The sequence below is a fragment of the Ichthyophthirius multifiliis genome (assembly GCF_000220395.1).
Source record: "Ichthyophthirius multifiliis unplaced genomic scaffold scaff_1120509250154, whole genome shotgun sequence".
Lineage (NCBI taxonomy): Eukaryota > Ciliophora > Oligohymenophorea > Hymenostomatida > Ichthyophthirius > Ichthyophthirius multifiliis.
Window position 1 is genome coordinate 151,112 of NW_004087037.1, and position 18,298 is coordinate 169,409.

General features: G+C 15.5%; 3 protein-coding genes across 3 annotated transcripts, besides 18 other annotated features; 2 read left to right on the forward strand and 1 right to left on the reverse strand. All coding sequences in view use genetic code 6, as the record gives it.

Annotated features, from left to right (window-relative positions):
* Window positions 1-494: 494 nt before the first annotated feature.
* Window positions 495-523: a microsatellite.
* Window positions 524-783: 260 nt separating this feature from the next.
* Window positions 784-839: a microsatellite.
* A 963-nt stretch (window positions 840-1,802) lies between these two features.
* Window positions 1,803-1,832: a microsatellite.
* A 1,078-nt stretch (window positions 1,833-2,910) lies between these two features.
* On the reverse strand, window positions 2,911-3,542 carry IMG5_051680 (hypothetical protein; the record flags this gene model as incomplete). Its single annotated transcript, XM_004037428.1, has 2 exons — window positions 2,911-2,953; window positions 3,010-3,542. 2 exons carry the CDS (start codon window positions 3,540-3,542, stop codon window positions 2,911-2,913), a joined length of 576 nt encoding a protein of 191 aa, XP_004037476.1.
* Window positions 3,543-4,062: 520 nt separating this feature from the next.
* Window positions 4,063-4,140: a microsatellite.
* Window positions 4,063-4,141: a microsatellite.
* Window positions 4,142-4,533: 392 nt separating this feature from the next.
* Window positions 4,534-4,612: a microsatellite.
* A 284-nt stretch (window positions 4,613-4,896) lies between these two features.
* On the forward strand, window positions 4,897-5,601 carry IMG5_051690 (hypothetical protein). The gene has a single exon (XM_004037429.1). The coding sequence runs from the start codon at window positions 5,008-5,010 to the stop codon at window positions 5,470-5,472; it is 465 nt and encodes a 154-aa protein (XP_004037477.1). The 5' UTR covers window positions 4,897-5,007; the 3' UTR covers window positions 5,473-5,601.
* A 1,684-nt stretch (window positions 5,602-7,285) lies between these two features.
* Window positions 7,286-7,339: a microsatellite.
* Window positions 7,340-7,590: 251 nt separating this feature from the next.
* Window positions 7,591-7,643: a microsatellite.
* Window positions 7,604-7,642: a microsatellite.
* A 2,560-nt stretch (window positions 7,644-10,203) lies between the features above and the next one.
* Window positions 10,204-10,298: a microsatellite.
* Window positions 10,229-10,298: a microsatellite.
* Window positions 10,299-12,964: 2,666 nt separating this feature from the next.
* Window positions 12,965-13,003: a microsatellite.
* Window positions 12,970-13,004: a microsatellite.
* Window positions 13,005-13,230: 226 nt separating this feature from the next.
* Window positions 13,231-13,268: a microsatellite.
* Window positions 13,266-13,307: a microsatellite.
* Window positions 13,308-16,647: 3,340 nt separating this feature from the next.
* Window positions 16,648-16,687: a microsatellite.
* Window positions 16,688-16,829: 142 nt separating this feature from the next.
* Window positions 16,830-16,873: a microsatellite.
* Window positions 16,843-16,894: a microsatellite.
* Window positions 16,895-17,073: 179 nt separating this feature from the next.
* On the forward strand, window positions 17,074-17,607 carry IMG5_051700 (ribosomal protein-serine acetyltransferase, putative; the record flags this gene model as incomplete). Its single annotated transcript, XM_004037430.1, has 1 exon — window positions 17,074-17,607. A coding segment is annotated over one exon (495 nt), but the record flags the coding sequence as incomplete, so codon positions are not given.
* Between the last annotated feature and the right edge of the window lie 691 nt (window positions 17,608-18,298).

Sequence of the window (18,298 nt, forward strand, 5' to 3'; positions counted from 1 at the left end):
TAAAATTACTAAATATTAATAGTTTAAAAGTGTTTTGAAGTATTTATATGTAAATATCATATTTAAATTTTTTTGTTGGATAACTAAAACTCTTTTAATTTTTTAAAAATAAAGGAAAATGAATAAAAAATATCATAAAAAGAATAAAATACTTATAATTATTTGTATATTATAGAAGACATTGCAACATTAGCTTGCTTTGAACTTTATTTACATAATTAAGAATTAGAAGAATTTTTGGAAACTCTTAAATTGATTGACAAATTGAATTATTTTAAAAAAAAATTGGTAATAAAATTAAAAGCTTTTTCTTTTTTTTTAAACAAAAAATATAATTGATAATTTTATAAAGTACTTATATAAAAATAAATTAAGAATTATGAAGAAATAGAATAATTTGATGATATTGTAAAAAAATAATATGCTATCTTGTTTTAATTTAGAAATTATTTAGAACCTAAATAAATAGATGTTTATGAAAAAGTTAAGTTTTTTAAAATAAAAAAAATAAAATAATAAAAAAAAAGATTATAAGAGTTGGTGACAATGGTCTTTTAAGCATTTATCATGAATTTAAATAAAAATAAAATAAAAATGAGTTTAGAAATAAAATTGTTTTATATTCAAAATAAAGAGAATAAGAATTAATAGAATATGAAAAATGTAATGCATAAAAAGGTGGTTCATAAGCATAATCAGCTTAAACTAATATGATTGAAATTTTAGATGCATTTGTTGATAGATTTTTACAACATATTTAATATGTGGACATTTTATATGAAGTATTTTTTTAAAATAAAATATTTATTTAATATAAAAAGTTAATTTAAAATGAAAATTAAACTATTTTCTCAGTTTTCGATGTTTTTTAATATACCAAAGATAAATCAGAATTTATTTAAAATTTGAATTTAATTTATAAAGCTTATTATTAAAGAAAAATGTAAGAAGAAACAAATAAAGCAATTAATGAATTAGATATATCTTAATTTTAGGTATTATTAAATTATTAAATGTTTTTAAAAAGTATATTTTTCATAGAAAGTAAAATTATAAAATAAGCTTAAGTTTGAAAACTTCTAAATTATGATTGCATTTAATTAGTATTTGGAAAGTGCAAACTTTGAAGATTTTAAAGAAAATCTAAGACATTTACTTTGATTATTTAAAATAAATATTTTATTTAATTTTTTTTTTTTTTTTTTAAATAAATATTTTTTTATAGTTAATATTTATTTATTAAACAAATTTTACATATTTATTATATAAAATAAACTTATAAATATATTTATAAAAAATTATATTATTTTTTACATATTTTTTATCTTTTATAAATAAATATTTTTCATTTAATTTTACTTTTAATTTTTTATAATAATTTATTTATTACTATCCTATTTGTGCTTTAAAAAAATAATTAAATATTTTTTACTATTATATTAAGATGACTTCATTTTTCGAAGAATCTTATAATTTCAAATCTTTTTTTTTTATTTTTTTTTTTTAAAAAATAAAGTATTTATAATACTTTTTTAAAAATAATTTTTAAAGTTTTAAGCTTAATATTATTTCTATTCTAAATATTTTATTATATCTTTAAAATTTTATGTTTTAGTTAACTTTTTCTATATATATAAAATTAAAAATTAATTTTTTATTTTTTTATTTCTAAAACTTTGTCATATTATTTGCATAAAGAACTATATTTATTTCTATTTTAATATAAAAAACTTGCATCATTAAAAACTATTTATTTTTCCATTTTTACTAAAATTAATAAATCTTAGAATTATTTTCTTTTGTAAAAAAAAATAAAATAAAATAAAAAAAAAAATGTATATTTATACTACTTTTATTCATCAGAAATACCAAAGTTTTAGCAATATTTTTCTATATTTATAGAACTCAAATTAAATGAATTAATATAATTTTATTGATCTTTTTTTTTCACATACTCATTATTTTTTTCAAAATTTTTACAATTTTATTAAAAAGTTACGTTTTTTTTTTTTTTTATCAATTAGATTATTTTGTTAAATTAATATTTCATTTAATGATTTTTTATTTATAGAATAATTATTTTCATTTTTAAAATCATATTATGTTAAATTTTAATTATTTATATGTTATTTTAAATTTGAACAGGACTAATTTTATTAGACCCTTTAACTAGATTACCTTAAATTAATTGTTATTCTAGATAAGGCTTATGCATAGGAAGATAATGCAAATTTAACTGCATATTAATTAATTTTTTAAGTTTATTTATTCTCGTTCTCAATTTAATAAAATTAATTTGCTAAATTGTTTGCTTCTATTTTATTATTAATTTTAAAAGGAGATTTTTATCGATTTTTTAATATATTTTAATTTTCCTTAAGAACCATTATTTTAACGATTTAATAAAATTTTTATTAATTTATTTTTTATGTAAAAATATAAAATTTATTAAATATAAATAAATAACATATATATTTTTATTTTCATTTCAAGAAAATAATGGCCAAAGTCGTAATATAAATTATTGCAAAAAATACAATCATAATTTTAATTTATTTTTCTAATTTTTAAACATCTTTTTTAATTTAAATATCTCCTATCTAACTCAAACCTTACTCATTACTATTAAGGTTAAAAGTCCTTCTTTTAGTGACTACATTATTATTATTAGTATTTTTATTGTCTTCATCAAAATCCTAATCAATATCTTAAATAATCTAACTTTTAATTTTTTCGATTTTATAAATATTATAATACATATTATTACACGGAGATAATTAACTTTTTGCATCATTTTCATCTACATTATTATTAATATTGCCAATATTAATTATTTTATTTTTCATATAATCATTAAATACTTTTATATATACTGGCAGTATTTTTTCTTTAGCATCTTTTTATTAAATGTCAATTGTACTAGTTTATATTTACCCAGAAACCCATGTATTTTCTATAAAATGTACATAAGTATATTATTTTAAAGAAATATTAAAAGCATCTATTTACTAAAATATTTATCTTATTCTCACCAAAAATGTTTCTCCTTTAGGAACTCCACTTGTATAGACTTCATTATTTAAAATAATTGTATTATTAGATATAAAAGAAACTTTAATAACTTCTTTTATATTGGCTTATTTAGGCATTAAAGGAATGTTTGATTTCGGGAGAGGGTGTATAAAAGCTAAAGTCCTTTCACTTGTTTCACAAAAGTTTAGTATATTAAATTCTGTTTAGTTTAAATCTGTAAAATATTCGGGTATGGGAGGTTCGAAAGGAGTCGCAGTATAATCAAAATCTGTAAAAAGTCCTTTTTTGATGTATTCTATGAAATCATTGTGACCTTAGTAAGGTCTTTTGTCGCTCCATAATAAAGAAAAAAGTACTCTACAATCAATTTCTTAATTTTCAAAATTAAAGTTATGGTCAATTACACAGTATTTGAATTTCTCTAGGTTTTCCATTCTTTAATAGATAGCTTGTTATCTTTGTTCGATTTTCATTTTTTGTAATTCTTCTTAATTACCAGTTTGGGCCATTTATTATTAAATTTAAATTTTTTATTGTTTTTCTAATAAAAATTGACTAAGTCTTTGTTGGTAGGAGTCAAATATTATTTAAGATTATTATTAAGAGCTTTTTTGGAGAAAGTTCTCTATGTTTCTGTTAAGAAAACTTTGTTATAAAAATCTTATGTCTATTAATAACTTTTTTTTATAAAAAAAATAGTTTTAATTAATTAATATATAATGTCTTTTTAAACTAAATATTTAATTGTTTGAGGGTCTATTTATGTGAACTCTTTTCTTACTATTAAATAGAATGATTACGATTTAAATACTCCTTAATATCTTATTTCTGATTCGACTACTATTTAACTTTTATCTATATAAAAAATTTGCTGTTTTTCCGTTGCTTGACATTTAACATTCATAAAAGGAATATAAAAAACAAAATTAATTTTGTTTATTACATAGGAAACTTCTCTTTAACTTAAATAAACCCAATTTTATATTAAATCATCATCGTTTTCTTCGGTTTTAATGTAATTTTAATTTCTATATATAATATATATAAAATAAATTATTATATATGAATATATATATTTATAATTATATATACTTATATATAAATATATTTTTTATTAATATATATTCATTTATAAAAAATTATTTACGTGAAATATTTCGGTGGGGATGGCAACCAATTTTAAAAAGATATATCTTGTTATTTTAGTTTTTCTTTTAATTAATACTCTTAAAAGTTTTTATAAATATTATTATTTGAAGCATGTTAATATACAGTATCATCAAAGAAAGCTTAATAAATATCACTTATGGTGACACCATTACCTGTTAAGTTTTCTTTTAATAAAATATATTTAAAATTTCCATTTTAGTTAAGAATATTTTCAATATTAAATTATCTTTATTTAATTTCATCTAAATAAATAAAAAAATAAAATTAAAATAAATAAAAAATATATATGCATACTTTTATTTAATATATTATTTATTATATAAATAAAGGAAAAAAAATTAATAAAATATTATATTTTTAAATAAAAATAAATTATAGAAATATTTATTTATATAAAAAATATAAATTACTTTAATTTTATTTTAAATATTATTTCTTTTATTTACATTCTATAATAGGTTAAAATTCATTTTATTAAATCCCTTATTCTTTTTTCAATCTACATTCCTCATTATTAATAATTTATAAATTAAAAGTTTTAAGAATAGAATTATAAGCATCATCCCTATAAATAAAAGAAGTAAAAACTAAAGACCCTTTAACAGTATCAATTTAAATTACATTATCAATATAAAAAATATTTTTTTTTTTCTTAATAATTTAAATATCATTTTTCGGAATTTCCAAAATCGTTTCACTAAAAAATAAATTATTGCTATTAAAATAGCTTTAAAAAATCAGCCTTTTATTAGTAATAAATATTCTTCCTTATAAATTGATATTTTATACAAAAGCGCATGAAAAATGATGCTTTAAGATTTCTCCCTCCCCCCATGTAGTTCTTTCTTTTAGAAATTCTTCATATTCTATAAAGTTTTTCACTTTAGAATTCGGCATTTCTATCATAGATTTAAAGTCAGTCAATTTTTCTTTAGGAATTATGATATTACTTTTATTCTATTCGTCTTTTATCATACTATTTTTTATAAAAGATTCTTATTCAATATAATATTTGTTAGTTTTTTCTTCTTCTATATATTGCTCATCATTTATAAAGCTTACATAACTGTTAACTTACTAATCTTCATCTTCAAAATTGAACTTTTTTTGTAAGTAAGAATATTATTAATGATCAAAGAAATGAGTATATTAAAATTAAGTTTAAAAAAGTTCTTCAATATTGGTTATACTTTCTTTATATAAAACTTAATAATGGACATCGCTTTAACATAAATTTTAAACGTACTATTAGATGATTCTTTTATTTGAAATATATTCATTTTAACTAACCGATTCTTAATGCTTGCTATACTCGAATATATTATTTACAGCTTGAAGAGATATTTATTACATTTAGTTTATTATTTTTGTTAAACAGCAATTTATTCCACACCATTCTTTCTTATCTTTTTTTTTATTAGAAAGATATATATATATATTTTCTTTTTTATTTACTTATTTTATCAAATTCTGATAATATATAAACAATACATTCTTATAATTGTTTAACTGATTAGTCCATTTTCTGCGTAATCATTTATAAATTATTTGGCTGGTTTATTTTTATTGATTATGTAATTAAGTTAGGGGATTTATTTAAACATTGATATTATTAATATCTATATTACTGCATTTAATTCAAAAACTATTAGTATTCATTACTTATATTATTGTGATCTTCTATAGATTTTTCTAAAGCAGAAAAAACTTATTAATGATTGTTTTTTATTGTTTCTAAATGAATTTATATTCTTCTAATTTAATTTTCTAAAACTTGATTTTAATTTAAAATGATTTATATAATTTATTAGATAGTTTCTATCAAAAATTTAAATTTTTGTACTGCTATATTCCCCATAAATATTTCGATTTCATCATATACCTTATTATCAATTTTAGAAATTACATCACTCATATTTTTTTACGTTTACTCGTAACTGTCTTTAAATTAAATTAAAAATTTTATAATTGATTATAACTAGTTTTATCTATAATTAGATTGTTTTTATGCCTTTTTTAATTATATTTATTTTTTATATTTTATAAAATAAATACATCTTATATATATATAATGCAATATTAAGAAAAATCAATCATTTATTATTATTCATTTATGGGAATAGTTTTATATAGAAAATTCGGAAATATTTCTAAATAATTTATTTTAAATAAAAGTTAAATTAAAAAATTATAAACACTTAAATATATTGTTTTTTACAATTCTAATTTACTTTAAGAATTTTATATTAAAAAAACTCCGGATTAGGCAGAAATTTTGGAATTTTGAAATCAAAATACTCATTTTTCTTTTCTTCTAAAAACTAAGCTTATGCCATAAAATAAGTAGAATAAGCCTATACATGTTAAATAATAAAATCGATAAATTTCATAATAATTCCAAGTAATAGATCTTAGTTTTTTTCTAAAAAATCTTTTATATTAATTCCAAGTGCTTTTTTGTTAGTTTCAGCGAATTCTCCTAATGTAAAATAATTATTTTCTTTTTCTTTCAAAATATGATAGCATTTTTAAACTTTTTCCCATCGAGCTTATTTCTCTTTTACATTGTAAACTAGATTTGGATCGGTAAGACTGTCTTAGCAATAATCGATTAAATTTGAAACCTCTTTGGCTTGTTTTTTGTAATTTTTTTAGGCGTTTTATAGTTATTTCTCTGATTCAAGAAATTTATCAATAGATTTTTTTACTAATTCAAATTGAACATATTGAAATTTATCGATTTTTTCGTTTAGCTTTTAAACATACTCATTTGTTTTTTCGTAAAAATATTGTTAGATATTTTTTTGGTCTTTATAAAGTTCATTATAAGCTTTGTAGAATAAATAAAATAAGCTTTATTCATTTATTTATTATTCGAAGCTATTTTGAATTATAACGTTTAATTAATTTTCTAATAACTTATATATTTTTTAGACTAAGTTGACTACATTTGAAGAATTTATACGATATTTTTCTAATCTTTTTTAAATATTTTTATATACAGATTCATCTAATAAATATTTATTTGTGATTAATTATTATGTTTATTATTAGTCTAACATTAATATTTTTTGATTTTCTATTATAATTATATTTAATTTATAAATTAAATTAATTAATTAATTAAATTTATAATATCATATAAAAATAATTAATTAAAATATATATTTATATGTTATTATATTTATATATATATATAAAAATAAATAATTTAAAGTAATAATATTTTATATATAAAATAAAAATATATAAATATATCTATAAATATTTATATTTATTTTAATTATATAACGATTATTAATTTATTTAAATAAATATAATATTATTTTTTATTTTATATATTTCTTTATTTAGACATAAATAACTACATACTACATATATATAAATATTATTAATAATATATATTTTAATTATTTATTATATTATATATTAATTTATTTGTTACAAATAATATAATTAATGTAATTTTTAATAAACCAAAATATTATATACTACAATTATATATAAATTTTATAAAAAATTAAACAAATATATATATATTAGTAATAATTTTATATTTAAAATATTTATGTATAACTAAAATAATCATTAAATATATAATTTTTCAACTTTCTACAAATCTTTACAATTCATTTTGATTTTTTTTTTTTTCATTTACTTTTTTTAAGTGTTACTTAAATCAAATTCATTAAAAAGCTATTTTTTTTCAGTTTATTCTATATTATTAATATCAGAAAAGTTTTCTATAGAATTTTCAGATTCATCTTTATCTTTTTAATTAAACCCTTCTTTATTTTCACATTCAGTACATTAACATAGTTTTGAACACATAACCCCATTCTAATGACAAACACAGTATTTTTTCTAACAATGGGAATTTTTACAATTACAGCCTTTTATATGGGTATTATTAATAATTACTGGTTAAAATGCATTTTTAATTCTTTTCTTTTTTTAAGTATAGCTTTTTACCTTTCTTCTTCGAAATTCAAAATGTTATGGCAATCATCACATTTACATTCACTTGTACAGTATTCACCTACAGCAAAGCAATCACAATATCTTTTTAGACATTTACTATTTCTACAATTACAAGATCTTTAATTTTCTTCAGTTTTTTCTTAGATTTCTTTTATTACTGGAATTTTTTTTTCTATTATTTTATTATTTTAATTTTATTCAGGTTCTTTCTTAAGTTAATCATCTATGTCTTCTTTTTTTTTATTATATTATTATAAATTTAAACTCTTTCTATTTTTTTATTTATTCTGATTAATTGGTTATTTTTGAATGTTAGGGTTTATGTTCTCCTAGCATTCTTCGTTATGGTTATGGTTTTCGAATTCGACATTGTTTATATTTACTTGGTTTATTATATCTTCTAAATTAAAATCCATTACATTTTTATTATCAAATTAATTATTTTCATAATCCAAATTATAATCAGGAATTCTTATTTTTTTAAAAAAATTAAAATAAAATTGAATATAACTTTTTTTTTACTTTTATTCAATAGATTAGAAGTCTCTATTAGAATTTTTTTTTTCTTTTGTAAAAGGAGTCTTATTAAATATTTATTAATTAAAAAAGTCTTTTTAGATACTATTATTAAATTAATTATTAGAGTATTAGTATTTGCAATAAGCCTATTATTAAGAATCGAAATTTTATTGATTGAATCTTAAAAAATTAATATATATATTTTTTTTTATTTTACCTTAAGTAATCTATTTATTTATTTTTCTAAACTAGGTTGTTTGATGAAAGCATACATAAGTTTGTGAAATAGTTCGGGAGCCTTTAGGGTGTCCCAATGTCTTATAGTTATTCAATATTACTGGAAGAAAAAGCGTTATATTAATTAGGGTTATAATTTTTGTTTTTTTAAAGATTCTTTTTTTTGAAAATATGTGACATATTTTTTTGTTTTGTTTATTTTTTTATATTATTATTATTATTTTTTAATTTTTAAAATTTTTTGTTTTATAAATTAATTAATAACAACAAAATTTTATATTTAAATCTCTTTTTAAATATTTTATAAATATTTTAATTCGTTTACATAAAATATAATTAATTATTCAATCATTCATCCAAATAAATATTATTAAATTATAATTATATTTTTTAAAAAGTAAGTTTAAATTTTAAAAATTTTATTTATTTAAATTTCTATTAGTTTACATTAAAATAATGTTTATTTAAAAATTTCAAAAATAAAATAACATGAAAGATAAAGTATTATAAAAAATTTACAAATAAAATAAAAATATTTATATTATTTGTTAATAATATAATATTTTTTATATAAATTAAAATAATTAAAACTGAAAATTAATTTAAAATTTATATTTCTATTTTTATTCAACGAAAAAAAATGCAAATTTTTATTTTTATAAATTTTAAAAAGAAAGTAATTTATTAAATAATTAATTTATAAAAGATAATATATTAATTGAATAGTAAATTCAACTTAATAAATTATCTATATAATATTATTGAATTTGTGTTTTACTTATTGATAACAAAATGCACTAATTAATATATAAAAATATTATTTTTGTAATATTATATTAAAAATAAAATAAAAATTCATGAAAATTAATATTTATATAGTCCTTATTTATTTTAAGATATCAACTTTTTAAATAATTTTTTTAGAAAAAATAAATAAATTAAGGTTAAATATACGAAAATCAAGATAATTTTTGAAAGTTAATAGTTAAAAAATAATATATATTCAAAATAAATTTAGAAAAGTAGAAATGAAAAAATATTATATTATAAATTTGATCAAATAAAATATTAGTTAAATATTAAATATTCAGGTATTATAAATAAATAGATTAATTAATAATATAATTATTACAAAAGCTAGATATATTAGATAATAAATAGTTACAGAAACATTATAAGCAATAAATTTAAATAATTAACTAAGTTAAATATAAATTTACATCAAATAAAATTAATATAAGAATATATTTTATTAATTTATTTTTATAAAATAATATATAATATAAATTAATTTAATTAAATTAAATGTTATAATATATATAAATAATAAATTATATTTTAATTAAATTTAATCTTATTCTGAATTTATTTATTTTTATTACAATTTTATTACTTTTAATAATGTAATTTTTTTGATAAAGTGATGAATAATATTATACGAATCGAAATTTATATACAAAACCATTTTAAGTGATTTAAAAATTAAAAAACAATATATTTACAGAAATTGCAATTTAATTAATTTTTTTTGTTTTAAAAAAAATAACTTTATACATTCATAATAAATAAATAGGATTTAAACTTTTTTAATAAAATAATATTTATTAAAACTTTTAAGTGTTTATTTTCCATAAAATAAATTAATTTAATTTTTATTTATATTTAAAGTCCTTAAAATATTAATGATTTATTTTAATATAAGTTTTCATAACTTTTAGCTTTTTTAGTAAATTTAACTTCAATTAAAATCGATATTAGTATATATAAATATAATCATTTATATTTAATTAAAAAAATCATAAATTGTATTTAAGGAGTTTAGATTCTGGTGAAAACAGTGATTTAAGCTACCTTATGAATTTCGCTTATAAGAAGTAAAAAAATTAATATTTTTGTTTATTTAGATGACATTGATATTTAAAATGGATAAGACAAATATAATTTATATATTATTCTATTAAATATATATAAAGACAATGTTATATGTAGATTATTTTAAAGTAATAGATTCATAATTATATCATAAATTATAATAAATCCTATGTTTAATAATTATAATAATTTGTATTCAATTATTTTAAAAAAATAAAAGAAAAAATTAAATATTTTGTATATTTATTACATTTTTTTTAAAACGCTTATTTGAATAAAAAAATACAATTATAAAAATTTTATAAACAAAACAAAAAATTCTAGATTTCAAAGAGAATAACTATAATATGATATTATTTATATAAAAAGGTTTAAGCTAAAATTATCTAATTTAACTTTATACAATTATTTATAAAACAAGTTTTTAATTTTATTTATCTTGATCTTTTACAATCAAGTGAAATTACTTATAGTAAAAAATATGATATATTTTCAAAAATATTTACTATTTCTGCTAATTTTAATTATACTGAGTTTCTAATTATATTTAATGTCATATATTATTGCCCTCAAATACAATAATTAAAGGTCCTTTATATTTTCGATTTCTTTATGTAAATAAATATTTGGCTTAAATAATATAATTTAGAAAAAGTTCTTAGATACTTTTGCTTGAAATTAAAATTTTCATTCTTATTATTATAATTTTCTTCTATATCTTTCATTGTTTATCTATTTTTGGCGATCTTTATGTAACTTTTGATAATTTAAAAAGCAGAATTATTTTATTTCTAGAGTGATTTATTAGTTTTTGAAGTATATTCAATTAATTTCTAATTTTTTTTAAAAAAATATACATATTTGATATATTTAAATAATTAGATATTTATCAAATTAAAAATGACTAAAATCTTTAGTAATTAGTAATAATTTAAACAATTTTTAATATTAAAATAATGTATTTATTATATATATGAAAATTACTATGAATTTTTCTAAATGACCTTCATTTTTCTCTTTGTTTTATCTATTTCTGATTTTTTAGAAATCTGTTTGTATGAAAGCTATTTAATTCCATTATAGGTTATTAAAACAACCTTATATTGTAAAGTAGTCATTTTATTAAGAAAAAAAATTATATTTTTTAATATAAATATAAATTATTTCATATCAAATATTTTTAATTTATTATATAAAAAAGTTAATAACAATCAATAATATATTTTATTAAAAATTTTCTAAAAATATATTTTTAATATATATTAAAATATAATAAATAAAAAAAAATAAAAAAGTTACATAAAAAAAAATGGAAAATAATCAAGATAATTTTGCAGACGATATATAAAGCATTAATTTTTAAGTTGCGCTTGAAATATTTAAAAAATAAGAAATTTAAATAGCTGGTAAAACGGAAAATTTTGACCTTTATTTAATCGAAAGATTATTTCCTGTTTTACTTGAAGGACTTGAAAATCTAAGTCGATAAATTGAGTCACATCATGAAAAACCAGAAGAAGCCAGAGACAGATTTAATCCTTGTATATATTTAGGATAATACTTAATGAGAAATAATCCTTTACATAACGAGAACAAAAAGGATTAATTATAATACAAACAAATTTATGAATATGTTCGTTATGAAAGATTTAAAAGATAATTCGAAGAAAAAAAGCAAAACTTACTTAAATTATTTATGAAATCAATAAAAAAAGATTAAACATATTGCGATTAACATGAAATGAAATAGTTTTTTTCCGAAATCGATATTAAACTTAATCAAGATAGATAACTTGTGGAATTTGTTTGTTCAAACAAAATTTTAGGAAAAATGAAATAAAATGTCAATTTTGAATGCATTTTAAATGAATTGACTAAATATGCGGCTATTCATAATCTTGAAATTAATTCTTTCGATGTATTGTTTTGATTATTTTTACATATAATTATTTATATATTTTTATAATTATAAAAACTTTTATAAATATTTTTATTTTTAATATTTCAAACTTATTAAATATTTGTTAAATATTATAGCAATATTTTCCTTTGATTTTTTTTTTTTTATCTCTTATTTTATTATTATTATAAATATGTTTTTCATTTATAATGTTTCAAACTTAACAAATATTCATTAAAAATTAACTTTTTTTTTTATTATTATTATTATTATTTTATTTTTATTTTTATTTACTTTAAAATCACTTTCTTATTATTACTGACTTTATATGATTAAGTTTTAAGTCAGAATATCAAGATGAGTTATTTCGATATTTTTAAAAAATTATTGAATTATACTATTTAACATTATTTTTATTTAAGAAAATTATTCTTTGTTTTTTAATAATAATTATATAAGCTTTATTTAAATATCGTAATTATCTTGGTTTCCATTTTTTATTATTTCTTCGAAAAAGCAAAATATTATTTATGGAAAATATTAATTATAAAAATATACTTAAAAATTACTATTATAATTAAAAAACTATTTATAAAATATAATTTTTTTGTTTAGTTTATATAAAATACATATTATTTTTACTTCCAATATTATATATAATATCTCCATAGATATGGTACTAATTTAAAAATTAATTTTATTTTCCTTATATTTTATTCCAAGTAATATTAAATAAATAATCAAATTGAATTATTCGAAATTTATTTTTTGAAATATTTAATCCGTTTTTATTAAATAAAAAATACATTTAAAAAAATGCTTGTTTTCTTATTATTAATTTATTAGTTCATAATTTAAAAAAATTGATATAAAATCATGTGTGTATTCTTTCATATTTTCAAAAAAAATTGCATAAACAGAAAATATTTTCTTATTTTGAAATTATATTAATTCAAAAAAAGGGCAAAATATATTTTAAAATAGGGATTTGATGTTTAATTCATTTTAATCTATTTAGTTTATTAAATTAAAAGTATTTAAAATTAAAAAAAAAAACTTTAGTCATATTTACAAAAAGAAAAAAATGTTTTGTAAAGTTCTTATATTTCTTTTATAATTTTCTCATTTTTTTAAATCGAAAAATATTTATACATTTCATTAATTGATATATTAATTTAAGCTAATTTTTTATAAATTGAAAAAATTAAAATAAATCAAAAATTTACTTTTTACCGAAAATAAATATATAATATATTTCTAAGGACATACAGAGTCTTATATTTAATTTAATAAAATATTCTATATATAATTAAATATCTAATTATTTTAGAAAATCGGGTTAAATAAGAGAGTTTTCAATTATTTCTTTCCATTAATTAAGTTCATTATTTAAACAAAAATGAATTATTTTTGAAATTTCTTCAGTATTTTTTTAGCTTTTAATTATATACCCTGTAGCTTGATAAAAACTAAGTTTTGCCTCATTTGATAAAAAATCTAGTTTTTCATAGTAGTAATTTTCAAAAAATTAGATACGAAATTCTTCCGAAAAATTATTTGAGCATTTTTAAGAAATGATTTAAAAACATTTTACTGATATTTCCTTTTTTATATTATTGAATTTTTAAATTATAATTATAAATTTACAGAAATCCCAGGATAAGGGTCATTGATTAATATTAATAATTTTTATAATACTACATGTAAAAAAGGTATATTTTAAGAAAGAAACCGGTTATATTATGTTAATAATTTGATTAAATTACTAATTATTATAGATTTACATTCTTTACCTTTTTATGCTTCATTCATTTTAATTAAAATCTTTTTTTTATATAAAAAATTTAATGTTTTAAAGTTTTTAATTACATTTGTAAGTTTAAAAATAAATTCATTAAAACACTATTCTTAAATATTTAGTTTTTTACTCAAATCTGTAAATGTTATTTAATTAAAAATCATTTAAAATTTTTCTATATCAAATTTAGTTTTATTAATCTTTATATATAAAAAAGAAATATAAAAAATATGGAATAAATATAAGATTTAAGGAAATATATATATATATAATAATATTTAATTTAAATTATATAATTACATATTTTTAAAGTTTATTGATTATAAATTTCTCAATATATATCCAATTTGATTAGGCTATAGTTAGAAATAATTACTTTGTTTAAATTTAATTTTCTCCTTTTATTTTATATAAGCAAAGTTTAATTATATTATCAGTTGCAAAATCAAAATTAAAAAAACTTTTTTTTTTACCAAATTATATAATTATATTTTCAAAAGATTAGATAGATAATTGTAAAATAGTATCTTATTATGTCAATTCACATAAATTGATTAAAATATAACATCCTTTCTTTATATTTTTTTATAATTATTTAATAGAATTTTATTATTAATCTTATTATTAGTATGCGATTAAATCTTTTTTAAAAAACTCATTTAAAAATAGGGCTATTTCATATTCTTTGTCTATAAAATATTTTTGTTCTTCAAAATCTATAAAATTCTAAAATAAGTAAAATAATTTATAATTAATATCTAAAACTTAAACTATTTTTATTAAACAAGTCAATATTTTTTATATCAAAAATGTTTTTTCTTTAATAAATCTCAATAATAAATCTATCAAATCAGTTTAAATGATAAATTATTAAGGGATATAATTTAAAAAAGTACTAAAAGTATCTAAACAAGCCTAAACTAAGCTATCTTTAAAAAAATTTTCTTATCTTATTTTAATATATATATAAATAAAGATATAATATTTTTTTACTTTAAAAAATTAGTCAGGACATAATAAGATAATTAAAATACATATTTAAAATTAACTTTTATATAGTCTTAAAGTTGTTAAGTATTATATTAAAAAGAATATTATTATAAATTAAAAAATGCTTCTTAGCTTTAATTTATAATTAACTAAAATAAGAATATGAGAATAATTGATATATATTATATTTTTTAAATTTAAAATAATACCAAAGTATTTTTAATAAATTAAATGTATTTTCACATAAATATTAATTAGTTCTAGATGCTTAACAAATATCAATTATAAAGTTATTCATTTTTTTTTTAAATTCGAATTTTAATATATTAACAATAATACTATTACATTTAGTTAAAATCAGTTTAATTTATATATTTAAAGTATCTAAATTTATCATAAAACCAATTAAAAAATTTATAATTTAAGATTGTCCTTGTTCATTTAATTTTAACCAATTTAACTTTTTTTATGCATTTTTTTAAAAATTAATTAATTTTTATTTACTTCTAATTGTTTTTCAGCTACTATTAATGAAAATAATTTCGTTTAATATTATTATGAATTTTAAATCAAGAATATTAAATTTTCGGCAAATAAGTTTTCTTATTACATATTTTTTAACCAAAAATCATTTGCGAGTAAAACCTAAAAAATATTTATTTTTTAAATTTTAAATAATAATACTTTCTCAGGATCTTGTGTTTCAAATAATAATGAAATCTCATCTAATTTCTCGATTTCTTTTAAAGTAAATTTACCTTCTAAAATTTATTAATTCATTAAAAATATTAGACTAATGCTTAATAACTATAAATTTATTTCTGATATTTAAATTTTAAATATTATATATTAAAAATATTTATATAAAACCTAAAATTCTTAATTTTACCAAATATTAAAGTTTTAAAAATATACATACTTAAATTAAAAAAAAATAATTAAATAACTATGATTTTTATATAAGTAAAGAATAGCAATTTATAATTTATTTAATAAATATAAGAAAATATGAATTAAAATTTTAATTATGTTTTTATTTAAGAAATTAAGTATATTAAGTTTTATTTTATTAATTTGTATAATATATTTACATCGCTGATAAATAAATATCATATTTAATGATAGAATAAATTATAATAGTAATAAGATATATAAATATATATAAATATTATAAAATATATAGAATAAGAAATAATAATTGAATGTGTAAAGAACTTAAAATGTAATTAGGTAATAATTTATTTCTAATATAAAAAATTATAATCAAATGTTTAAAATAAAATTTAATATTAAATTATATTTTGCAAAAAGATATGCATTTAAATATGTATATATAAACATTAAAAATAAAATATAAAATATTAAAATTAAAAAAATTAAAATACTAATAAAATATATAAATTGAATAATTTATATATATAATTATTTAAAATATATATATGTATATTTAGAACCTATAAAAAAATATATAAATATAAATAAATTATTATAATGGAAAAGAAAAATAAATCAATATTAGAATTAAAAGAAGAAATACAAGTCTAAGATAAAATAAAGCTTAAGCTTATTAACTAATAATACTCACAAATAATTTTCGATTTAATAATAAAAAATAAAGATTTTCTTAAAGAAACTATGGTTTGGGTTGATAAATATAAAAGTGTTCAAGATGCTATAAATTTTATTTATTTTTGTAATTAATAACATGAATTAAGAAAATAAGCTGTCTATATAATCATTTATGATTTTGAAGTTATTGGATCTTTATCTTTTGTTAATTTAGATTTAGAAAAATAAAAAGGAGAACTGGGATATTGGTTAAGTTAAGAATATAATGGATAAGGAATTATGAGCAAATGCATTTAAAGCTTTATTGAATATGGATTTAAAGAACTTAAATTAAATAAAATTATTATAAAATGTATTGAAAAAAATATAAAAAGTTCTAAATTAGCAGAAAAATTATGCTTTAAATTTAAAAAAATGTAAAAAGAAGGTTTTGAAATAAATAATATTAAACATAATGTATTAAAATATGAATTAATTAAAAATCAAAAATAAAATATTTGAATTTTAATATAAAACAAATATATATAAAAAAATTACATAATTTTACATTGCAGTATTTAATAAAAACCAAAAATTAACAAAAAATATATAAGAAAAAGGAAAAAAACCTTGTTTTTAAATAATAGTATATTATGTTTTTAATTATAATATACCTTATATTTAATCAAATAAAAAAAATACATGTAAAATTTATCAATTGAGAATAATATAAGAAGTATTAAAAAGTGCCAAATAAGAATTAAATTAAAAATACAATAAAGCCTATATAATCTTAAAAGAAATTTCTAAAAATAATAAAATTCTAAATAAAAGCAATATTTACATTAATATTAATAATGCTATATAAATATGAAGAGATTGTGAATAAATAGATATAAAAGACTAAAATTAAGAAGGAAATCTATTATATAATGATTATTATATATGAAATTTAAGGTTATTAGGATATGAATATAGAGGAATATGGTTTTTTAGATTCTTTATTGGAATTATAAAGATAATATTCTGAAATGGAATTTGATTGGCTTTTTATTATTTAAATTCAGAAAATTCTGATTATTATTTATATTTGTGTTAGGGTATATGGAAATCTTTAAATGAGGAAAATATTAAAAAAATAAATAAATTATTCTATGTTTTAGCAATAATGACTAAACAGATTTAAAAGAGAAAATATATGAAGAAAAAAAAGAACTTCCTTTAAAATTTTTAAAATTAGACTCTCATTT